Genomic DNA, 18,448 nt, shown 5'->3' with positions numbered 1-18,448 from the left:
ATAAATGAAATTTTTATTGTCATCAAAACATGATTTGAATATGATAATGTCAGGCCCCACCAAGGGGCTGGGTTAAGGTTAATTCAGATGTGGGTTGGGTCTAGTGGCCCGTAATAATCTTGGTGAAGTTTTCATGGTTGTTTCAAACTGACTTGTTTTGGATCGGCTTTAGTGGGTGAGGCTTTAGGTTTGAGGACCGTGATGCTCTATGCAATCCAAGAAGACCGGCAATTGGTGATTTTTGAATTTGAAAACCTTGAGTTAATTCAATGCTACTTAGGGAAGATTATTCACCTGCTGTGTGTATTGATCCCATTGTGCAGGATATTAGACATGGTTGTTACTTGTTTTGAGAAGTGTAGTTTTCCTTTTATTGCTAGAACCCGCAACGCCCTAGCGGACGTCCTATCTAGGAAGCTCAGTTGGTAGAAGTCCCAAATTGTTAGCCAATTTTTACTCACTATATGACTTAGTGATTGTATCCCTGTAGTCTCAGTTCCTCCTCAATAAATTTGTTTACTACTAAAAAAAATGACAATGTCAACATCCAATGAATATTTAAGATTTTAACCTTTTTTTTTTTTTCCTTTCCCAAATGTATATAAACTATTTTACCATTATGACTGTTGACAAAGGCCAAAAAAAAAGAAAAAAATAAGAAAAAGAAAATCTTATAAGAAGCTAATACAAATTTTTTTTTTGGAAGGAAAAAAAAAACTGGTTAGGCCACCTGGCTGTCTACAGTCCTAGACTAGTGTCACTTTAGACAGGCCTCTCAGGAAAGGACGACTTATACCTAAATCCGTCGGTCCAAGTGCCAAATCCCATATCTTTGCCTTGTCATCATCACTCTGTAATCCAATTGCTGAATCAGATCCGATTTCACGTCCACATTCATGAAAGGGTAAAAATGGTACTTACGGGTTACAGGTCTGGTACGGTTTAAATAATAAACAAATCTGTAACGGCCAGTTGATTTGATTTGTATTTAACAGGAACTGACAGGTTCATTTTGGAGTGTTGAAGGACGAGACGAAGGAAGGAAGACCAGACAAATCAACAATGGCGAGCATCACAAAGACGAAGGAGAATCCAAAAACTTCAGCGGCGCTTGATCTCGATACAGATCAAACGGAGCGACCAGGTCTCGAGTTCGCGCAGTTCGGCGCCGGGTGCTTCTGGGGAGTGGAGCTCGCATTTCAACGCGTTGAAGGGGTGGTGAAGACGGAGGTTGGATATTCACAGGGTCACGTTCCAGATCCCTCATACGAACTGGTTTGCAGCGGAACCACCAACCATGCCGAGATCGTTAGGGTTCAATTCGATCCCGCTGTGTGTCTCTACACCACCCTTCTCTCTGTTTTCTGGTCTCGCCATGATCCTACTACTCCGAATCGCCAGGTACAAAATCGCTTCATAACCTACTAAGACTATCATTATTATTATTATTTTTAATCGCAACTGTGGAGGATTTCAAGTTTTCAACCCTACCTACCTATGCCTGCTTCTTCTGACTCTAAAACTAAGAAAGTGAGAACTGCGGCGGCGGTCCGGTGGTGTTCCGGCAGTCTTATTGGTATATTGTTATCGGAATGCGGTGGAGGACAGTGAGCCACCCGTAGGGGGCGGGATTTGCGGATCATGGATCACACGGTCACACGTAAGTGGCAACCACGATGGTCAAGTGAACCGTATCCGGATCCGTGTCGGGTAGAAAATTTGTACTTCCTTTCACTTCTATGCCACATATTTAGGAATCCGGATCAGCTATCCGGTCCACCATAATACAAGGACCCAGGGGTTGGGTGATGGGATTTTTTATTTTATTATTTTTTATCTGTGGGCCCCACAAGATTTGTGGTGATAAAGCCGTCGGGCTTCGTGAAGGGGTGATGATCTGGATTCCATATTTAGGAGGGTCCCACTTCTGATCATTTATGGTCTATTTTATTTTAATGTTCAGAAGTCAATGCCCTCATAAATTTGTGGTAAAAAGAATGTAGGTGGAGTCTCGATCCTCTACTCATTGAGGCAGACTTAAATGTTGCAGTCTCTGTTGTCAATTGTCAAGATCGAAATTTCGGTTCTCGACTATTGATAGCACAGTCAATGGACAACACCTGCAGCAAATGGTCCAGATCGAGATTCCGACCGTTCATCTCTGTAAATTGTGTTTTCACACTTTTGAGAAATAGATGTTGATATCAAAATCTCGGTCGAGACAGTGTTTCGCAATTAAGTCGAGCTCCATAAAAAACTTGCATAGTAACATATTAAACAATAAATAATATAAATTTTAGTGACTTGGATTGTGTTTTCTAGTAGATTGCTTAGAAAGTAACGTTTAATACTTCTTAATAAAGAGGCGAGTTCGAAAATACCTTTTAGTGAAAAGATCATAATTTATATTTGACTCTCTTTGATGCTATGTATAATAGCGAGAGAAAAAAAAAACTTTGCAATGCATATCTCCATTTTCTATATATAAAGAGACTAGTACAAAAAAAAAAAAAAAAAAAAAAGGGTTTGGATTGTTGTTTCGAATTTAGAGCAAAAAAAAGGTTGTTCATTTAGCCATCATTTCATGAATCTATGAATGTAAACTTGTAGGGTGGTGATGTGGGCTCACAGTATCGATCTGGAATCTACTACTACAATGAAACCCAAGCTCGGCTGGCCCAGGAATCAAAGGAAGCAATGCAGAAGGAGAAAACTGGGAAAAAGATTGTCACAGAGATCCTTCCAGCGAAGAGGTTCTACCGTGCAGAAGAGTATCATCAGCAATATCTGGAGAGCGGGGCTGCAAACGGTTCAAAGCAATCTTCTGGGAAAGGTTGCACTGATCCCATCAGATGCTATGGTTGATGGTCTTTACTCTGTTTTAATGTTCCTGCATCTTTTCCTTAATTTCATTCTCGAATCTAGATTTCCAGTCTCCATCATGAACCTTTTATGTATAATAATAAGATTTCAATGCTAATATCTACATGGATTGGTTTTGGTTGGTTAAAAATTAGAATTTTAATTTTCAGAAACAGTTTTTATCCAGATTACTAGCTAGATGAGCTTTGGTTGTTGTTTTATAATATTTTTGATGATTGAGGAGGAGAAGAAAGCGATGGGCTTTGTATGGTGATTGTCAATTTGTCATATTCCTTTCTTCTCCTTCTCTGTTCTGTCAAAGCTCTCGTTCTGTCTGCCTTCATGTGGTAAGAACTAAGGAACATCTGTTTTCTTTGTTAGTTTTCCTTCTGGGTTGCTGGAAGATAAAAATAGAAATTGTTTTTCTTTTGGAAAATGTTTAGGAGAGGGTTTTTCCTTGTGGAGAGTGGATAAATTTTCTGTGGAATAATCTACTTCATAACCGTTTTGGATGGTGATCTAATTTCTCAACAAAAATATCACGACAGGATGAAAGAGTTACTTGGTTAACAATGATCAATATCTCTTGGTGAAAAGTGATGGTATACTCTAATAAAATTGTCCGCTCCAAAAAAATAACCACTTTATTACCAAAAGAAAATAAAAATAACTGCTTTCCCATATGAAAAACAACACAAGCAGATGGCTAGGATGCAACATTCTAGCTAATAGTTCCATTATAGATCCATTCTAGCCAATAGTTCCATATGAAAAACAACACAATCGCTTTGTTGGTCAGCACAGATAGACAATTCACTAAAAAATCCTCCAGCATTGTACCCCACCAAGCCGTCCAGTAAAATATTCTACACAGCCATCAAATGTTGATTGAGATTTTAATCTCGATAGTTGAGATCAAAATTTAGTTCCAATAATTTAAAATTTTGCAAGAGACTAAAGCTTTTTCATACCAAGCATAACAAGTTGTACCCTATTATTCCTGCGCACTTGTTGACAATCTAGATTTTGGTGAACAAGAGAACCAACAAATTAGGTTGAGATATCGGAATATAAGACCTAGATTGATTAATTTAAACCCCCTTCACCACCAAAAGGCATAAAGGCATAGATCTGGTGACAAAATGTTCCCACCTCAGCTATTCACTCCTTCCCAAATATCATATCCATGTATCATATCGGAATATCCATATATGTCTTCACATTTTTTTCTAATATCTTTTCCATGAACACCATTTTGCATTTGCTTATCAAGAAGAAAAAAAAAAACCTTCTATTTCTGCAATCGATATTTGCAGAATTGCAGCATTTTATTTATTTCCCTTTTTTGGGTTATAAAGTCAGAACTAGAGGGTTGAGAGAGTGATATAAAAAAAAAAAAAAAAGCAACTCAAACAATATGTTAAAGCTACTGCTGCCAAGGCTCTGATTACTGTACTCACCTTTACTGTTAACAACAGCTGCAGCAGCAGAGCTAGCGAACCATATGTAGACTAAGAGAGAGAATGATTCACCGAACATCACCATCAAACCTCAAGTCGTCCTGTCCTCATCACCACCTTCACTTCTATCATCAGTATCGTTCCATCCCATTAGCATTGAGAAGAGTTTGAACTCCAAACTTCATCTTTTTCATCAGCTCTCACCGTCTCGTTCACGGCCTTGAAGGTGCAGTGAGCTGCTTACCATCTCGAGGTGGTATAAATACCGCTGACGAGTACTCTTCCACCATGTTAGCAAACGGTGCATTCTTGAAGTTTTCCCTCGACTCTTCCAAACCCTAAAATGCTCCCATCAATTTATTTAATCAAAACCAGCTGACAAAGAAAAACAAACCCACTACACGAATCGTGACAACATTACCTGTATCCGAGCGTAAGCAATTTCACAAATTTTCTTCGAGTTGAAAACCTCCCATGGCTTCATGTGATAGGCATTGTAGAATCTCAGAACCGCTTGGGGAGAAGTGAAGTTCACAAATCCAAATCCCGTATTGCACTTGTTCCTATTGTGGATATATAAAATTGAAAATTAACCCAAGTTTTACCATAACTATTAAGATTAAAATACCCAAACTAAATCAGAGAAGACTCATACCCGTAATCGATTGGTAGATAGACGAAGTCATAAGAAGACAAAGGCTGCCCATCGCCGTCGGCAATCTGCTCGTTGCAGTGCTTACAGTGGTTGTCCAGCATGTCCAAGAGCAGCTTCTTACTGCACCAGAGAACCCAGAAAACTATATAATGTTGTTTTTGATAAACAATATAATATGGAAAATGAGTAGCGAAGAAAAATAAAAGCACCTGTACTTGTTGGGTATATTCTTGATCATTACGGTGGTCCTCATATCTTTGATACTTGATTCTATTAATGCCTCTTCTTTTATCAGGAAAATATCATAGTTGGAATTCTCAGGTCTACCTCTTCGAAATTTACTCGTGGACTGCATTGTAGTTGCTGAAAGGTTATTGCAATGGCCATTACCATTCCCCTCTCTGCTGCTGCTGCTACCAATTTCCCAACTAACGAATTTCCGTTCCTCACAAAAGTGTTGAGAGTTTAACCCACCCAACAACCTTGGAGGAAGTAGTGGCGGAGTTCTTGGATGTATGGGTCTACTGTAAAGAAATTAAGAGAAAATGTCAAAGATGAGTGGCATTAAAATTAGTTAAAATTAAGAAAATATGTCAAAGACGAGTTAAAAGTACTTTCTATCATGGGTGATCGGGCGACTGAACTCAATTGCTACTTTGTTGCCGTGAATTTCTTTGCCATTCATAACTGAAAGCGCATGGTCTGCATCTCTGATATCAAAGAACTCCACAAACCGGGGGTTCCGCTTTGTTGTCTCTCTCACTTCCATCACAGTCCCGATTTAGAGAATTTGGATTCAATATGAGGATAGGGAAAAAGAAGAAATAAATCTGATTGAATAACAATAAACCCTAAGCTCTAAACCCAGGGGCGGAACCAGAATTCAATATTGGGGGGGGGGCAAATAATAGAAGTCCAGATGGGGAAGCACCAATGTTTTTTTCCGACACATATTAGGCCCTATTGTGTGGGCCCTTATAAGATCCATTGGAGGTCTCACCTATGAATTATTTTATATATTAAATAATACGCCCGCATATGTTGTGGGGTCCATATATTTGACAAAAATAGGTAAATTATTGGTAATGATATTTTTTTCCACCCAGGCTAAATTAAAGCATCAGTTCAAAAAAAAAAATACACATGCCTTCAACCCTAAAAAGTTGTTTGCAAACCAAAAAAATTTTTTAGGTAAGAAATGCAAGCCAATGGTAGTTAGTTACCTAATTAACTATAGACATTTACAATATAAAATTAAATAATAAAAATTGCAAAAGAAATAAGGAAACAAAAAATAAAGAATTACATAAAGAAAGAAAAAAAAAGTAAAACAGAAATAATAAATAAATTGAGAAGAGAACCTACTTGTGGGAAAAAAATTTCCCCAATTTTCCTTAATCCGTTTATAGAATAAATTGAATATAGGGATTTTAATTTGCGCAGCCAAGCCAACGGCTGGATTTTTGCCACATAGTCCAAAATGAATTGAACGGCTCAGATTACAAAACGATGGGGTTAAATGCAAATATAAAATTATTGTTTTACAAAACTTATTTTTAAGTATTTTAAATTTAAAATATTATACCCTCTGAATCAACGAACTCTTTGGGTCTTCTTGTCTTAATCTGTGCTCGGGGAGCGTTTGGTTTGGTTTGGTTTGGTAGTTCTATTGAGAATATCTCTGTAGAACCCTGATCCAATTTCATTATTTAAAACCGTTCAGTGCAGGTTGTGTTGATTTCCTGTAGGATTATCTAAACTCATAGAATGAGATCCATGTCTCATGGAAAGAGAATTAAGCATAAAGAGTTGTAATTCCTGAACCCTCTTTCATAGGTAATGCAAATCGTGATGTAACTGGGTTCGGCATAAAAGCCTATTCTCCCATATCCTAGTTTCTGGCGGATTTAACTTGACGACGAGACGAGAGAATAAATAGGGAATGAGGAGTTAGTTTTCATATGAAATTTTGAATATTTAAAAATAAATTTTTTTTTCAAAAGTTTCTCTTAATCCCGTTTATAGAAGGAGAATAAATTGAATATTTAATTTTTTTTTCAAAAATTTCTCTTAACCTAGAAGGAGAATAAGTAGGAAAAAAATATATGAGAGAGAAGAGAGGGGAAAATAAATAGGGATTGAGGAGATAGTTTCCATTCAAAAATACATTTTGAATATTTAAAAATATTTTTTTCAAAAATTTCCCTTAATCCCGTTTATAGAAGGAGAATAAATAGGAATAAAAGATGTGAGAGAAAAGAGAAGGGAGAATAAATAGAGATTGATAAGTTATTTTTTAATTTGGAATGATATTTATATCCATTATTCTACCTTTAAAATTTATTCTCAATTTGGGAGGTCAAATATTGATATTTCACATGTGAGATGAGAATGAGATGAGAAAAAAATTGAAAAAAATAAAGAAAATTAATATAAAAATGCAAAAGTTAAGAAGTTATTAAACCGTACCAGAAACTTCAAAAATTTCTCCGAGCTCGCTGGAAGAGATTTCTTGATTCAAATTGAAAACGACAAGCGATCCTTGATTATGGCCGTCTGGCAGTGAGGATATCTGAGGTACCGTAAATTGAGCCCATATAACATGGCCGGCGAGAACTCCAAATACTCGTGGAGGCAAAGGTGGGGCGACATTGTCAAACCCTAGTGACAAATTTATTCGATGATTTTGTAGAGCAATGGAGTATTGTCTCAACCTGCCTTGGTGTTGAAAGTGTAGCTTTTGTATCTCCACCAACGCCGCTCTGGCATCTCTCAAATCGTAAAAGTGAACAATGACGATTCCTTCTTGTAATCTCTCCATCTGTACTGATCTTACTTCTCCAAAAACTCCTAATTGATAACGAATCATAGTTTCAGTTATTTGCCTTGGCACCAAAGTCAAAAGCAAAGCTCTAGTAGGCATTGGTAAAGGTCGGAAAACCGTAGGCGGTGGTGGTGAAGGTGGTGGCACCCACATTGGCCTGGTGTAAGAAGACATTATTGGAATCTCAGGAATCCCAATAACTGTGGGTGGATAGAAACTAAAAGAAGGAGTGGGTGGATAGAAACTAGAAGAAGGAGGAGGGTAGCCATTGTATATGGGCTGCGGCAGAAGCTGAGTCTGAGTCGCGGGAATGAATTCCGGTGCCCTAGGATCTAAATTTCCGAAGGTTTCTTCCATGGAGATGGAAGAACTAGAATAGAAATTCTCACAAATATATGCTTTTCAAGGAAAGAGATAGAGAGACAGGAGTCCTTGGTCGGTACTTTGAATTCCTATTTTCCTGAACAATTTCAAGGTATTGCAGCCTTGCTGACCTACTGGTTCAGCCAAGAACTAGAAACCGAATGAAGAAGCTCTGCCGTGGAGTGGAGAAGAGGCTATGGTGGAGGTGAATGGGTTGAAATTCTGGGAACGACTTGTACATCAAATTGAAACTTTACCCATATATATAGATGAAGAACTAGTCATAGATTCAGTTGAATTCTATTTTCTCTTATTTATTTTTTTTTCGTTTTCTTCATAATTTGAATTTCTAGTCGAACTCTACTTTGAAGGATATTTTTTATTATTTTTTTTTTTAAAATAATTATCTGGTAAGAAAGGAGTTTTACAATGCGAAGACTTCTCCAAAGAGATATGATTGTATTCAACTAAAAAACCTAAAACAGATCAAGATTGGAGTTACATAGATATATTCCTACTATAAAAAAGAATAATTTACATAAATACATATACAAAAGAGTTTTTACAAAATTAAAAGACTCTAACCATGTTGTTCAATCAATAATAACCAGCATCTCTTAACAAAGAAGTCAGGGTTTTGATACTCTTCTTGTATAAGTAATAATCCTCTGTCCACACATCAAATTAAAATAACAAAATCACTTATTATTTAGGGCTGTTCTTTTCCGTAGATGTAGAATCATTTTCCAGTCAAAGGAGCAGATATGTTTTCTCTTGAGTTATTTTACCACACAATTGGAGTGGAGTCTACTAAAAATCCACTAGAAATTTTATTTTTAATTTATTTTATTAGTATTTAGAGATAAACTTCACCTCTATTTGATTTGGAAGGATGAGAGACATCATGTCATGGGTTACTAGGAAATATATGAAGTGGTGTATTCTATATGAGTCCTCCTCCATCCCTACATGTAAATTTGAAATCATATCCACCAGGTGGGGAGGAAGGAGGGGATAAATCTACACCATACATTAAATGGGGAGAGTTCACTTATGTAAGATGGGGATTTGTCCCCTCCCTCCCCTGAGCATGGCCTGACGGACAAGATTAATGGGTCAGAGTCCCGGGTTTTCGTAGATACCCATTAAGGTTTGAACTTTGGGGTCCATAAGTTTCTAGCTGGGCCTGAACTTAATATTTGTACTTCTCTCTCTCCAAAGTGGTTTATGGGCCAAGATGAATGCTTAAGTTTCAGCCCATTTGGGCAGTTAAGATTTCATTTACATGACATCAACTTGGGCCGGGATTATGGGCCAGTTTACCCGATTCCTCAACTTTTGACCCATAATTAGTTTTTTTATTTTTTATTTTATTATTATTATTTTTTTAATACGTGTGGGTCTCTTTAGTGAACCACAAGCTAATGTTGGATTTTTTTAGTGCAATATATTACATGTGCGTCCCAACTAGGCTAACACTATTAACCGCCGTTAAGTATATTCAATGTGGAGGGACTAAAATGCCCATCAAGTCCCAATATATATATTTTTAACTATATAATTAATGCTTATTGAACCAATTACCCCCTTTTTTTTTTTTTGGTGAAGAATTACCCCTTTTCAAAACTATATATTAATACGATTATTAAATAATCTAAGGGCATTTGGTCCCTCTGTTGATTTGAATATATTTCCGACATGTGTTAGTTTGTTGGGCCCCGTAATATATTGCACTAAAAGGACCCAACATTAGTTTGTGGTCTATTAAACGGACCCACACGTAAAAAAATTATTTCTTATTTTTTCTCATGGAGAAATATCTAATTAAATTTGAACAATTTGCATGTCGGTTAATTAAACAGAGAACAGTGAATCTATGCCGTAGCTATATCGAACAGGTGCATTGCTCCCAAGCAAAATCCCTATGCCTCATGAATTGTACAAGACAAGCAACCTAATGCGTTAAGTGCAGCATAACGTATGTTCATGTTTCTTATATGATTTCTTAGGAAAGAAGCCTAAAATTAACAATCGATTTTGTTATTAAAAAGAAAGAAAAAAAGTGTCCATATTATACCTTGGATGTCCCCACACGCAAAATCATAACCCAAAACCCATTTTAAATTATGTATATGCATGGATGGCACCATTTCTGCATTTGGTTCTAATTAATCCCAGATATGCTTTTCATGTCTAATAAATAAATCGCTAAGTAGGTGTTAACCATTAACTTTTTGCCAATATTAGTCTGTACTGGTAAGTAGATAAAGTCTTCTAGTGAAGTCTTCCAAGATTAGAATCTTTCAAGGTTGGGTCTTCCAAGATTAGAAATTAAATTGCAAGTATTATTGTAATATATTTTTCTGAATCTCACTCCTGCAATCTATATGAAAGAATGTAAACTTAGTCATGCACATGAGCTTCAAATATTTTTATCCAACATTTTTATTCAACTCTTCCTCATAGAAATCAAGAGTTTTCATTCATGATCTAAGAACCCCTAACAACCAAAACAACTAAAACATGATCAAGTAACAGAGAACTAATTATCTAAATGTCTAGTCTTCTTCAGAGTTCATCTTTGAGAGAGGCAACTTTTGCAGCAACATTAGGAGAGTTTTTGATAGGATAAGAAGCCTGCAAAGCTATGCCACACAGTCCTCCTATGTCAAACATTCCACGTTTCATTCTAATGTAACCATGTTCTCCCCAATCTGCTCCCCAAGAGTTCTTCACGATCCAATACCTGGTTCCATCAAGAGTTGTTCCGTAACCAACTGCTGCTACTCCATGATCCAGCTCTACTCCACAAGGTCCAGTGAATACTCCCTGTTCATCATTGATCATCTCAATCACAATCTATCTATGATTCTCATATGTTGCAATAATTTTAGTAGTTGATTCATCACATACCTCTGAGTAGAATTGGAAAGCTTGACCACTAGCATCAATGGCAACTGAGACAGGCTGGTTTGCAACAGCTTTCATCAAAGAAATCTCGAAAGGAGGAACATTCTGATGTCCATCAATTGTCACCAGAGGAGCATTCACCTGCAAAATCTTAATTCTTAGCATTGAAGTTCCATCTCACCCTCTCTTTAATGGATAGTTATAAAGGAAAGATCAGTTCTACCTTGGATAAAGCACAACTGGTATTTGTGGCTGTGTAAGCATAACTCTCCTCAGTAGTGATTCCTCCAACCTTCTTGATGTACTCAAAGGCATGATCCATTAAACCTCCATTGCAGCCTTGGTTACCATCTCCTGTGTCACAATCAACTAGTTGCTGTTCTGACAAGGACAACAGTTTCTTGGTTTTGATTTGGTTTATGCCCTCAACAGCAACAACAGTTGAAAAGGTCCAGCAACTTCCTGTAATAAAAACACAGAAAGTAATAAAAGATCAGTCTATTATCTAATAACAAAACCCAAAAACCCATTTGAACTGTTCTTGATTTATTACCACATTGGCCCTGGTTCTTGACAGGGGTGACAGCACCTCTTTCTCTCCAATCAACAGAAGCAGGGAACTTATCGAAATTCTCATACATGAATCCTTCAGAGGCTGCAGGTGAAGACCCTCTCATCATTTTGTGGTGCTTTACCTTGGAACCTGCATAGAGATTTCTGAACTCATAGTTGGTTAGATCTGTAAACTTGTTAAGCTTCAACTTGTAAGGATGATCTTCCTGGTTGAATTCATGAATGAACTTGACGTTCTCTTTGAACACATTGAAACGCTTGGGTTTCTCAGAAAGATCTCGAGAGACAGTGTGTTGACTCCTCCACCTCTCATACAAGTTCCAGAGACTGTGATCAGTCTCCAGATCTTTCTCAGTGAAATCTATGCTCTGGGCTAAACCCAGAAACAGACCAAAGGATAGAACAATAATAAGAACACTGCTTTTCTTCATCTCCATAGATTTGATGGAAACTTTGAGATCATGAAACTAGTTTATATAGAGAAATTAAAGCATGGTGGATCTAGAGAAACCTCCTTGTTTCTTCCGTGTATCACAATAATTAAACTGAGCCATCTTTCCTTAAAATAAAAGCAGCAGTAGGGGACACGTCTTGATAATAATTTAATTGACAACTACACTCATATAATAATTAATTTAAGATTGTTCAGTTTAACTGATCTGTAACCTAGCAGTTGCAGTAACGTGAGGTTCTAGGTCAGATATTGTCTTCGAAGTTCTTGGTTTCCAGCTATAGTATATATCTCAAGGACATTATCCAGAATTGAGTATATAATCTCTACATGGCCACCGCAGTTAAAAACACTGGACGGAAAAGAAGATCACAGGCGACCATGAGGATGAGTTGCAGTAATGAGACAAAGAGGATAAAGGTAAGAGACTAGAGGTTGTTAGATTTCTTTCACACCCTCCATGAGGTGTGGGGAATCTAGATCGTCTACCTTGACTGGTCGAGGTATATGCTCCTCTCATACTTCTCCAACACAGCAAATGACTGAGACCCACGCTTTACGTAAACGAAGTTGTTATTGTATGGTGAAAAAGTACGAGGTTAGCACAAACATTAGAGGATTCAGACTCAGGTGTGGGCCCGATCTCTTCCTCTTAGACGGAATATGAATACGCAAATCTGTCAATTGTGACTAATATAGAATTCGGACTTGGGTGTGGGGATCTATATCTTTTCTTGGACGGAAAATGAATATGATATGACCTAACTTAATTGAATCTTTTTTAAGATACGTTTTTAATAAATTTTTTAAAGATGTGAGGTGTCCACCCTAGCTTTCACACACCTTAATCATTTCTTGGGGGATTTGAACTCTTGACACAACGTTTGGTCATTTACCAGTTGAACTAACGACTTGAGATTTAACGTACATGGTCTACTTACATCTACTATAATTGATGCCTAGAATATCGACAAACATACATGGAAATACACGACATGCATGCCACACCTATGAATTCTAACTTTTTTTAAATAACTATAAATTTAAAATTTAGAGCTCATTAAGGAATAAATACCTTCATTTAGTTGCCCCTTGCTTGGTCCCAAAAGTTCTTTAAGATTACTTATACAAGTATTTTCAAAAATAAGTTGAAAGTGAAACATCATCCTTACCAGTTTTTATATGTACATCTTTCATTTTCACATATGAAATGATACTATTAACCTTTCTGAAAGAATTATATTATATTTAAAAGAAAAAAATAAAGTAAAATTACAAATTATTTGACCCTTTGGAGGATACCACTTCAAATCAATTAGAAGAAATTTTAAAAGAAGCTTATCCTTCTAATTTATTTTATAAGTCAGGCTTTTCTGACCTTCCATGAAGCATGCCATTTGGAAACACTATTTTTCTACTTTCTTTTGACCATAAAGAAACCAAAGATCTATGGATAGCTACCATTGCATTTATTAGTCATTTACAGATCAATGACTATAAAAATTTTATTTCATTGTTTTCCAAATCGAGGAGATTACACAGTAACCAACCTTGTGCAAGGTGGCTAATAGAAGATATATAGATCCAATTCTTTACTTTGTTCTGAAGGAACTAATTAAAATTAAGAACCAAAAGTGCTTAAAGGATATTTGTTGAGATGAAACAAGAAGTCCTCATCACATCAGAGTTCGTCCTTGAGAGGGAAAGAATCATCCTCAGCCAAAGGATTAGCAGAAGTTTTGATGGGATAAGAGGGCTCCATGGCTATACCACAGAGTCCATGTGAGGCCTTGATGCCTCTCTGCATTCTAATGTATCCTTGCTCTCCCCAGCCTGTTCCCCATGAGTTTTTCACAATCCAATACTTGGTTCCATCAAGAGCTGTTCCATACCCAACAACTGCTACTCCATGATCAAGCTCTGTTCCACAGTATCCAGTGAATACACCCTGTTCATCAACAATCAACACCACAAGTACTGTAGTTAATTGAAGTGATCCTTCTCAATTAAACTTAAATATAATATCAATTAAGTGCTTTTAATTGCTCACCGATGAGTAAAATTGGAAGCTAAAACCACTTGCTTCAATGGCAACAGAAATAGGTTGGTTTGCAGCAGCTTTCATTAGGGCATTCTCATTGTTAGCAGGAACATCTTGGTGTCCATCAATTGTCACCACAGGTGTAGTTTTCTTCTGCAAAATCATGACAATATTCTATATGTTAATCCAAATGATTCTTTGAAAATTTTGAGACCCAGACCAACTTCTTGGTGTGCAAGCTTACACAAGATCCATCTTGAGCTGTGTAGGGATAGGATTGCTCTGCTGTAAGCCCTCCAATACTCTTGATATAATCGTATGCATAATCCATGAGTCCTCCATTACAACCTTCATTCACAGAGGTATCACAATCTACCAGTTGCTGCTCAGATAAGGAGACCAGCTTCTTGGTTTTGATTTGGTTGATACCCTCAACTCCAACCACAGTTGAAAAAGCCCAGCAACTACCTGCAACAATACAACAAAGAAGACATTAAGTTACTTGGACATCATTGATGTTTTAGAATCCAACCCAATAGCTTGGGAATTTTTAAAACTCACCCTGTCACACAATGATAAACAAGAGAACAAGAAAAAAAACAAGAAAACAAGAAAACAAGCAAAGTTTTATATGGTTTGGCTTCTAGTCTGGAGAACCTATGTATACGATATGAAAGCCCTCATCTCATCAAGTTATTCATGACGGATACTAATTATCTTTAAATAAAAGATACAAGGTAGAGTGCCTTAAAGGATACTAACCGCATTGGCCTTGGTCCTTGATAGGGGTGACAGCACCTTTGGTCCTCCAATCGATAGAAGCCGGGACGCTTTCGACGTCGGCATACATGAAGTCACCGGTGGCACGTGAAGCACCTCGCCTCATGCTGTGGTGCCTCACTTTGGAGCCTGCATAGGTCTTCTTGAACTCGACATTGGTCATGTCTGCAAACTTGTTTATTGCCAACTTGTAGGGTTCATCCTTCTTGTTGAATTCATGAATGTTCTTGACATTCTCTTTAAACACATTGAAACGCGTTTGCTTCTCAGAGAGGTCTCTTGAAACTGTGTGAAGGCTTCTCCATCTTTCATATAAGTTCCAGAGGCTGTCTTCAGTCTCCAGATCCCTTTCAGTGAAATCAATGCTCTGGGCTGAACCCAAAAACAAAGCAAAGGATAGAGAAAGAACAACAAGAAGTTTCATCTCCATCTCTATTGCTTTGATGCTTTGATGGTAGTGAATCTAGGTTTCCTTAAGCAGCTGGTTTATATAGAAGATCAAGATCGATCCTCATATCATCCTGGATTCTGGATCATCTAGCTAGGAGTCACCATCATTATTGGAAATGAAAACAAGTAACAATAAACGTAGGTGATGAAGGTATCTTCCGGGCAACAAGCATCGATATTAATTATATTAATGAAGAAGATTACCAAAACATGTCAATTCTTTGGGGATTATTGAGGGACCAAAAGCTGTTTTCTTGAGGTTTAAAAATTCAATCAAAGTAAACGAAAATCGATTTTTATCGTTCAGTTGCAGATGTCATGACCATGTATGCCATTTTGGATAATATTAAACTGAACTCGATCGATCATCTTCATACATTCCAAACACGCTAACCTGTTGAGATGTGTTAAAAAAGCTGATAGGGTAGGTTACTTCCATGCCATGGAGACTTCAGGAACACGACTTCCTTCTAGTTTGAAGAGAAGAAAGACCTCCTGTAACCATCGATCATGCCATCCAAACAAAACGAAAGCAATGCCTTCTGCCTATTTGAAAAGACCATTATTTCATTTGTAAAGTTTGTTTTCGATCGTTGTTTACCAAGAAAAATATCAGCAAGGATTCAAGAATATTACGTGCCCGAAGGGACCTGCTTCATACAAGGATTTAGTATATTTCATCAACTTCAAAGCTTTTGGCGCACTGGTCAAGTACATATAACATACGATATCAAAGCTAACAGTTCCATCAGTTTCGAAACTTTTGACACACTAGTCAAATATCCAATGTAAAGGGGTTTAATTTCTTCATTCTTGTCAGGTAAATTATGATTGATCTTAATTTGGCATGATTCCATAATAAAAAAAGATGAATGAACAAAACCCAGATGAGATATGATGTCCAGATCAATTATTTGAGATACATTTAATTTGATTGTCCCACCCACCCAGAAAGCAATGTAATAATGGTAGTCCAAATTAAAACTTAAACAGATGAGGATCCTCACCAAAATAAATCCATCACTTGAATGTGATTAAATATTGAGTCAATGCCTAATTATACCTAATTTTACATTTTTTTTTAGTTATTAAACCATCATAAAGGGCACATCTCATGCCTCTATAAGTAATCTAATTATTTTATATTTTATATTTTTTATGGCAGTAATCCAATAACTTCACATATATCTTATACATTAGGTCATCTTTTAAAAAAATATTGATACTCAAAGAGTATTAGGATCTAGTCCTTCTATTAGATATATAATGGATTCTGGATGATGTATTGCAATGAAGTATACAGTTTCCTAATTAGCAAGACAATCTTCTGAAGCAATCAATCAAAGGAAAACATGTTACTTTCAATTTCTCTTTATTAATGATTCTAGAAACTCCAATGTTTGAGAATGCAAATAACCCTAGATTCCAAAATATATGTTTCTATGGAGGGCTAGAACCTATGATAATTTTAGAGATTATTATCCGAAAAATGTCCTCGAATCTTTGAAAGAATTAGATACCTTCTTGCATATATACATTTTTTTTAATGAAGAAGAACATAGAAAGCATGCATCTTAATTTATCCTTGCCAACATTAATTGTTCATTCAATACAATGAAAGTAAAAATAATATAAAATATAAAATAAATAACAAAAGGAGGTCATGATCATTAAAAGTTGAAAATTACTCAAAATATGGAATATTTTGTCATTTAAAAAAAAAAGGAGTTGATGGAAAGATGAAAACTTAATTTCTTGAATTGATTTAGAGGATAAAGTATCTACATCCTCTATGGAATCTCATTATAAAACTAATGGAATATTTGGAGATAAAGAATCAAAGAAATCTTTTTCTTAACCATTTATAAGATATCTTGGAGCATTATTTTTAGAATGACTTTCTTGTTGGAAAGAAAATTTTGAAATTAAAAAGGAAGAACCAAAAGAGTTGTTAGTTGTTGTTTTGGGACCAATTCTGAAACTACACAAAGGAGAAAAAGAAATTCAAATTAAACAAATACATATGCATGATGTTGTGGGAGACATGTAGTGATGATAGATATATGAATTACATATTTGATAATGGGCATGGTTGAAAGAGTTTAAAAATAAATTTGATTTCTTCATGGTATCCATTTTCTTTTGAGTTCTTCTTTTCTTATGTGACCAATACTACAGGGAACTAGACAAGCATTTCACAGACATAACTTCAGTTCAAAATGAATTAAAAAAAAAAAAACTATAGGTAAAAGATTACAGAAGATGCCATTAATATTTACTTCGATCATCTCCATTTGATGTAACTTTGATACATAATTTTGTTTAAAGTTTGAACAACTTTTCTTTTTCCGTTTCATTTTAGACTTAAATTGAATCATTGAAGCATGAGCAAAGTCCTCTCTTATCATGTGGAGTAATCCATATACATACTGTTAAGTTGAAATCCCAAAACATTTCGATTCACTAGGCATAGTGACACTAAAAAGAAACAATATTTGATCTTGTGTTTGCTTGGAAGGATTGGGTTTTGGGATAGCTACATTACTCAATAGATTAATTATATTAAGGCAATACTCATTATGGTCAACTTAGCAGATGATGAATCATAAGATAAAAATTTAAGTCATTGCCGTGCTACCCACCCCTTTTAAAGTACTTTAAACAACAAATTAATCAAAAAAAAAAAACAAACATTGAGAGAAATCACATCTATTTTTTAATAACTGGGTTAAGATTAATTTGCGTTTATTATAAGTAGTTGATCAGTTGTGTTTAGATCAGATCGAGATTTATTTTAGTAAGTGTTATAGCTTAAGGGGCAAGTCAGAGAGTTGTGATTTGATGTGGATTTGTGTTGGTTTTCTTAAAAAGGTAGACTTCTTCTAAATAAGCATTATGGAGTATAGGTAAGGTTGCCCAAAGTATAGTTTAAAATTTAAATTGACTATCACCATCTTGCATATTTTCTGAATGCCCTTGTGAAATGACAATGTGTAAATTTCTGTAATGTTACAGTTACTTGACAGATTTAAGGGATCCATTCAATTGGGAATTTCTTACAATTTTTTGTAAGTCCATG

General features: G+C 36.0%; 4 protein-coding genes across 4 annotated transcripts; 1 reads left to right on the top strand and 3 right to left on the bottom strand.

Moving 5' to 3' along the window:
• Window positions 1-982: 982 nt before the first annotated feature.
• On the top strand, window positions 983-3,143 carry LOC149007225 (peptide methionine sulfoxide reductase-like). The gene is made up of 2 exons (XM_089165038.1): window positions 983-1,401; window positions 2,611-3,143. The coding sequence occupies exons 1-2, from the start codon at window positions 1,063-1,065 to the stop codon at window positions 2,863-2,865; spliced, it is 594 nt and encodes a 197-aa protein (XP_089021164.1). The 5' UTR covers window positions 983-1,062; the 3' UTR covers window positions 2,866-3,143.
• A 1,391-nt stretch (window positions 3,144-4,534) lies between these two features.
• On the bottom strand, window positions 4,535-8,158 carry LOC149007224 (protein terminal ear1 homolog). The gene is made up of 6 exons (XM_089167029.1): window positions 7,450-8,158; window positions 5,583-5,757; window positions 5,187-5,501; window positions 4,978-5,097; window positions 4,744-4,885; window positions 4,535-4,660 (listed from the first exon to the last, which is right to left on the bottom strand). Exons 1-6 carry the CDS (start codon window positions 8,156-8,158, stop codon window positions 4,535-4,537), a joined length of 1,587 nt encoding a protein of 528 aa, XP_089023155.1.
• Window positions 8,159-10,480: 2,322 nt separating this feature from the next.
• Window positions 10,481-12,143, bottom strand: LOC149007223 (vignain-like). Its single transcript, XM_089165037.1, has 4 exons — window positions 11,628-12,143; window positions 11,298-11,536; window positions 11,078-11,215; window positions 10,481-10,993 (listed from the first exon to the last, which is right to left on the bottom strand). The coding sequence occupies exons 1-4, from the start codon at window positions 12,082-12,084 to the stop codon at window positions 10,733-10,735; spliced, it is 1,095 nt and encodes a 364-aa protein (XP_089021163.1). The 5' UTR covers window positions 12,085-12,143; the 3' UTR covers window positions 10,481-10,732.
• Window positions 12,144-13,534: 1,391 nt separating this feature from the next.
• LOC149007222 (thiol protease SEN102-like) lies at window positions 13,535-15,486 on the bottom strand. Its single transcript, XM_089165113.1, has 4 exons — window positions 14,902-15,486; window positions 14,384-14,607; window positions 14,149-14,292; window positions 13,535-14,046 (listed from the first exon to the last, which is right to left on the bottom strand). Exons 1-4 carry the CDS (start codon window positions 15,347-15,349, stop codon window positions 13,780-13,782), a joined length of 1,083 nt encoding a protein of 360 aa, XP_089021239.1. The 5' UTR covers window positions 15,350-15,486; the 3' UTR covers window positions 13,535-13,779.
• Between the last annotated feature and the right edge of the window lie 2,962 nt (window positions 15,487-18,448).

This window comes from Hakea prostrata, chromosome 8 (assembly GCF_041222555.1).
Source record: "Hakea prostrata isolate BN-2017 chromosome 8, UWA_Hpros_2, whole genome shotgun sequence".
Lineage (NCBI taxonomy): Eukaryota > Viridiplantae > Streptophyta > Magnoliopsida > Proteales > Proteaceae > Hakea > Hakea prostrata.
This window is presented reverse-complemented; position numbering and strand designations above follow the sequence as displayed.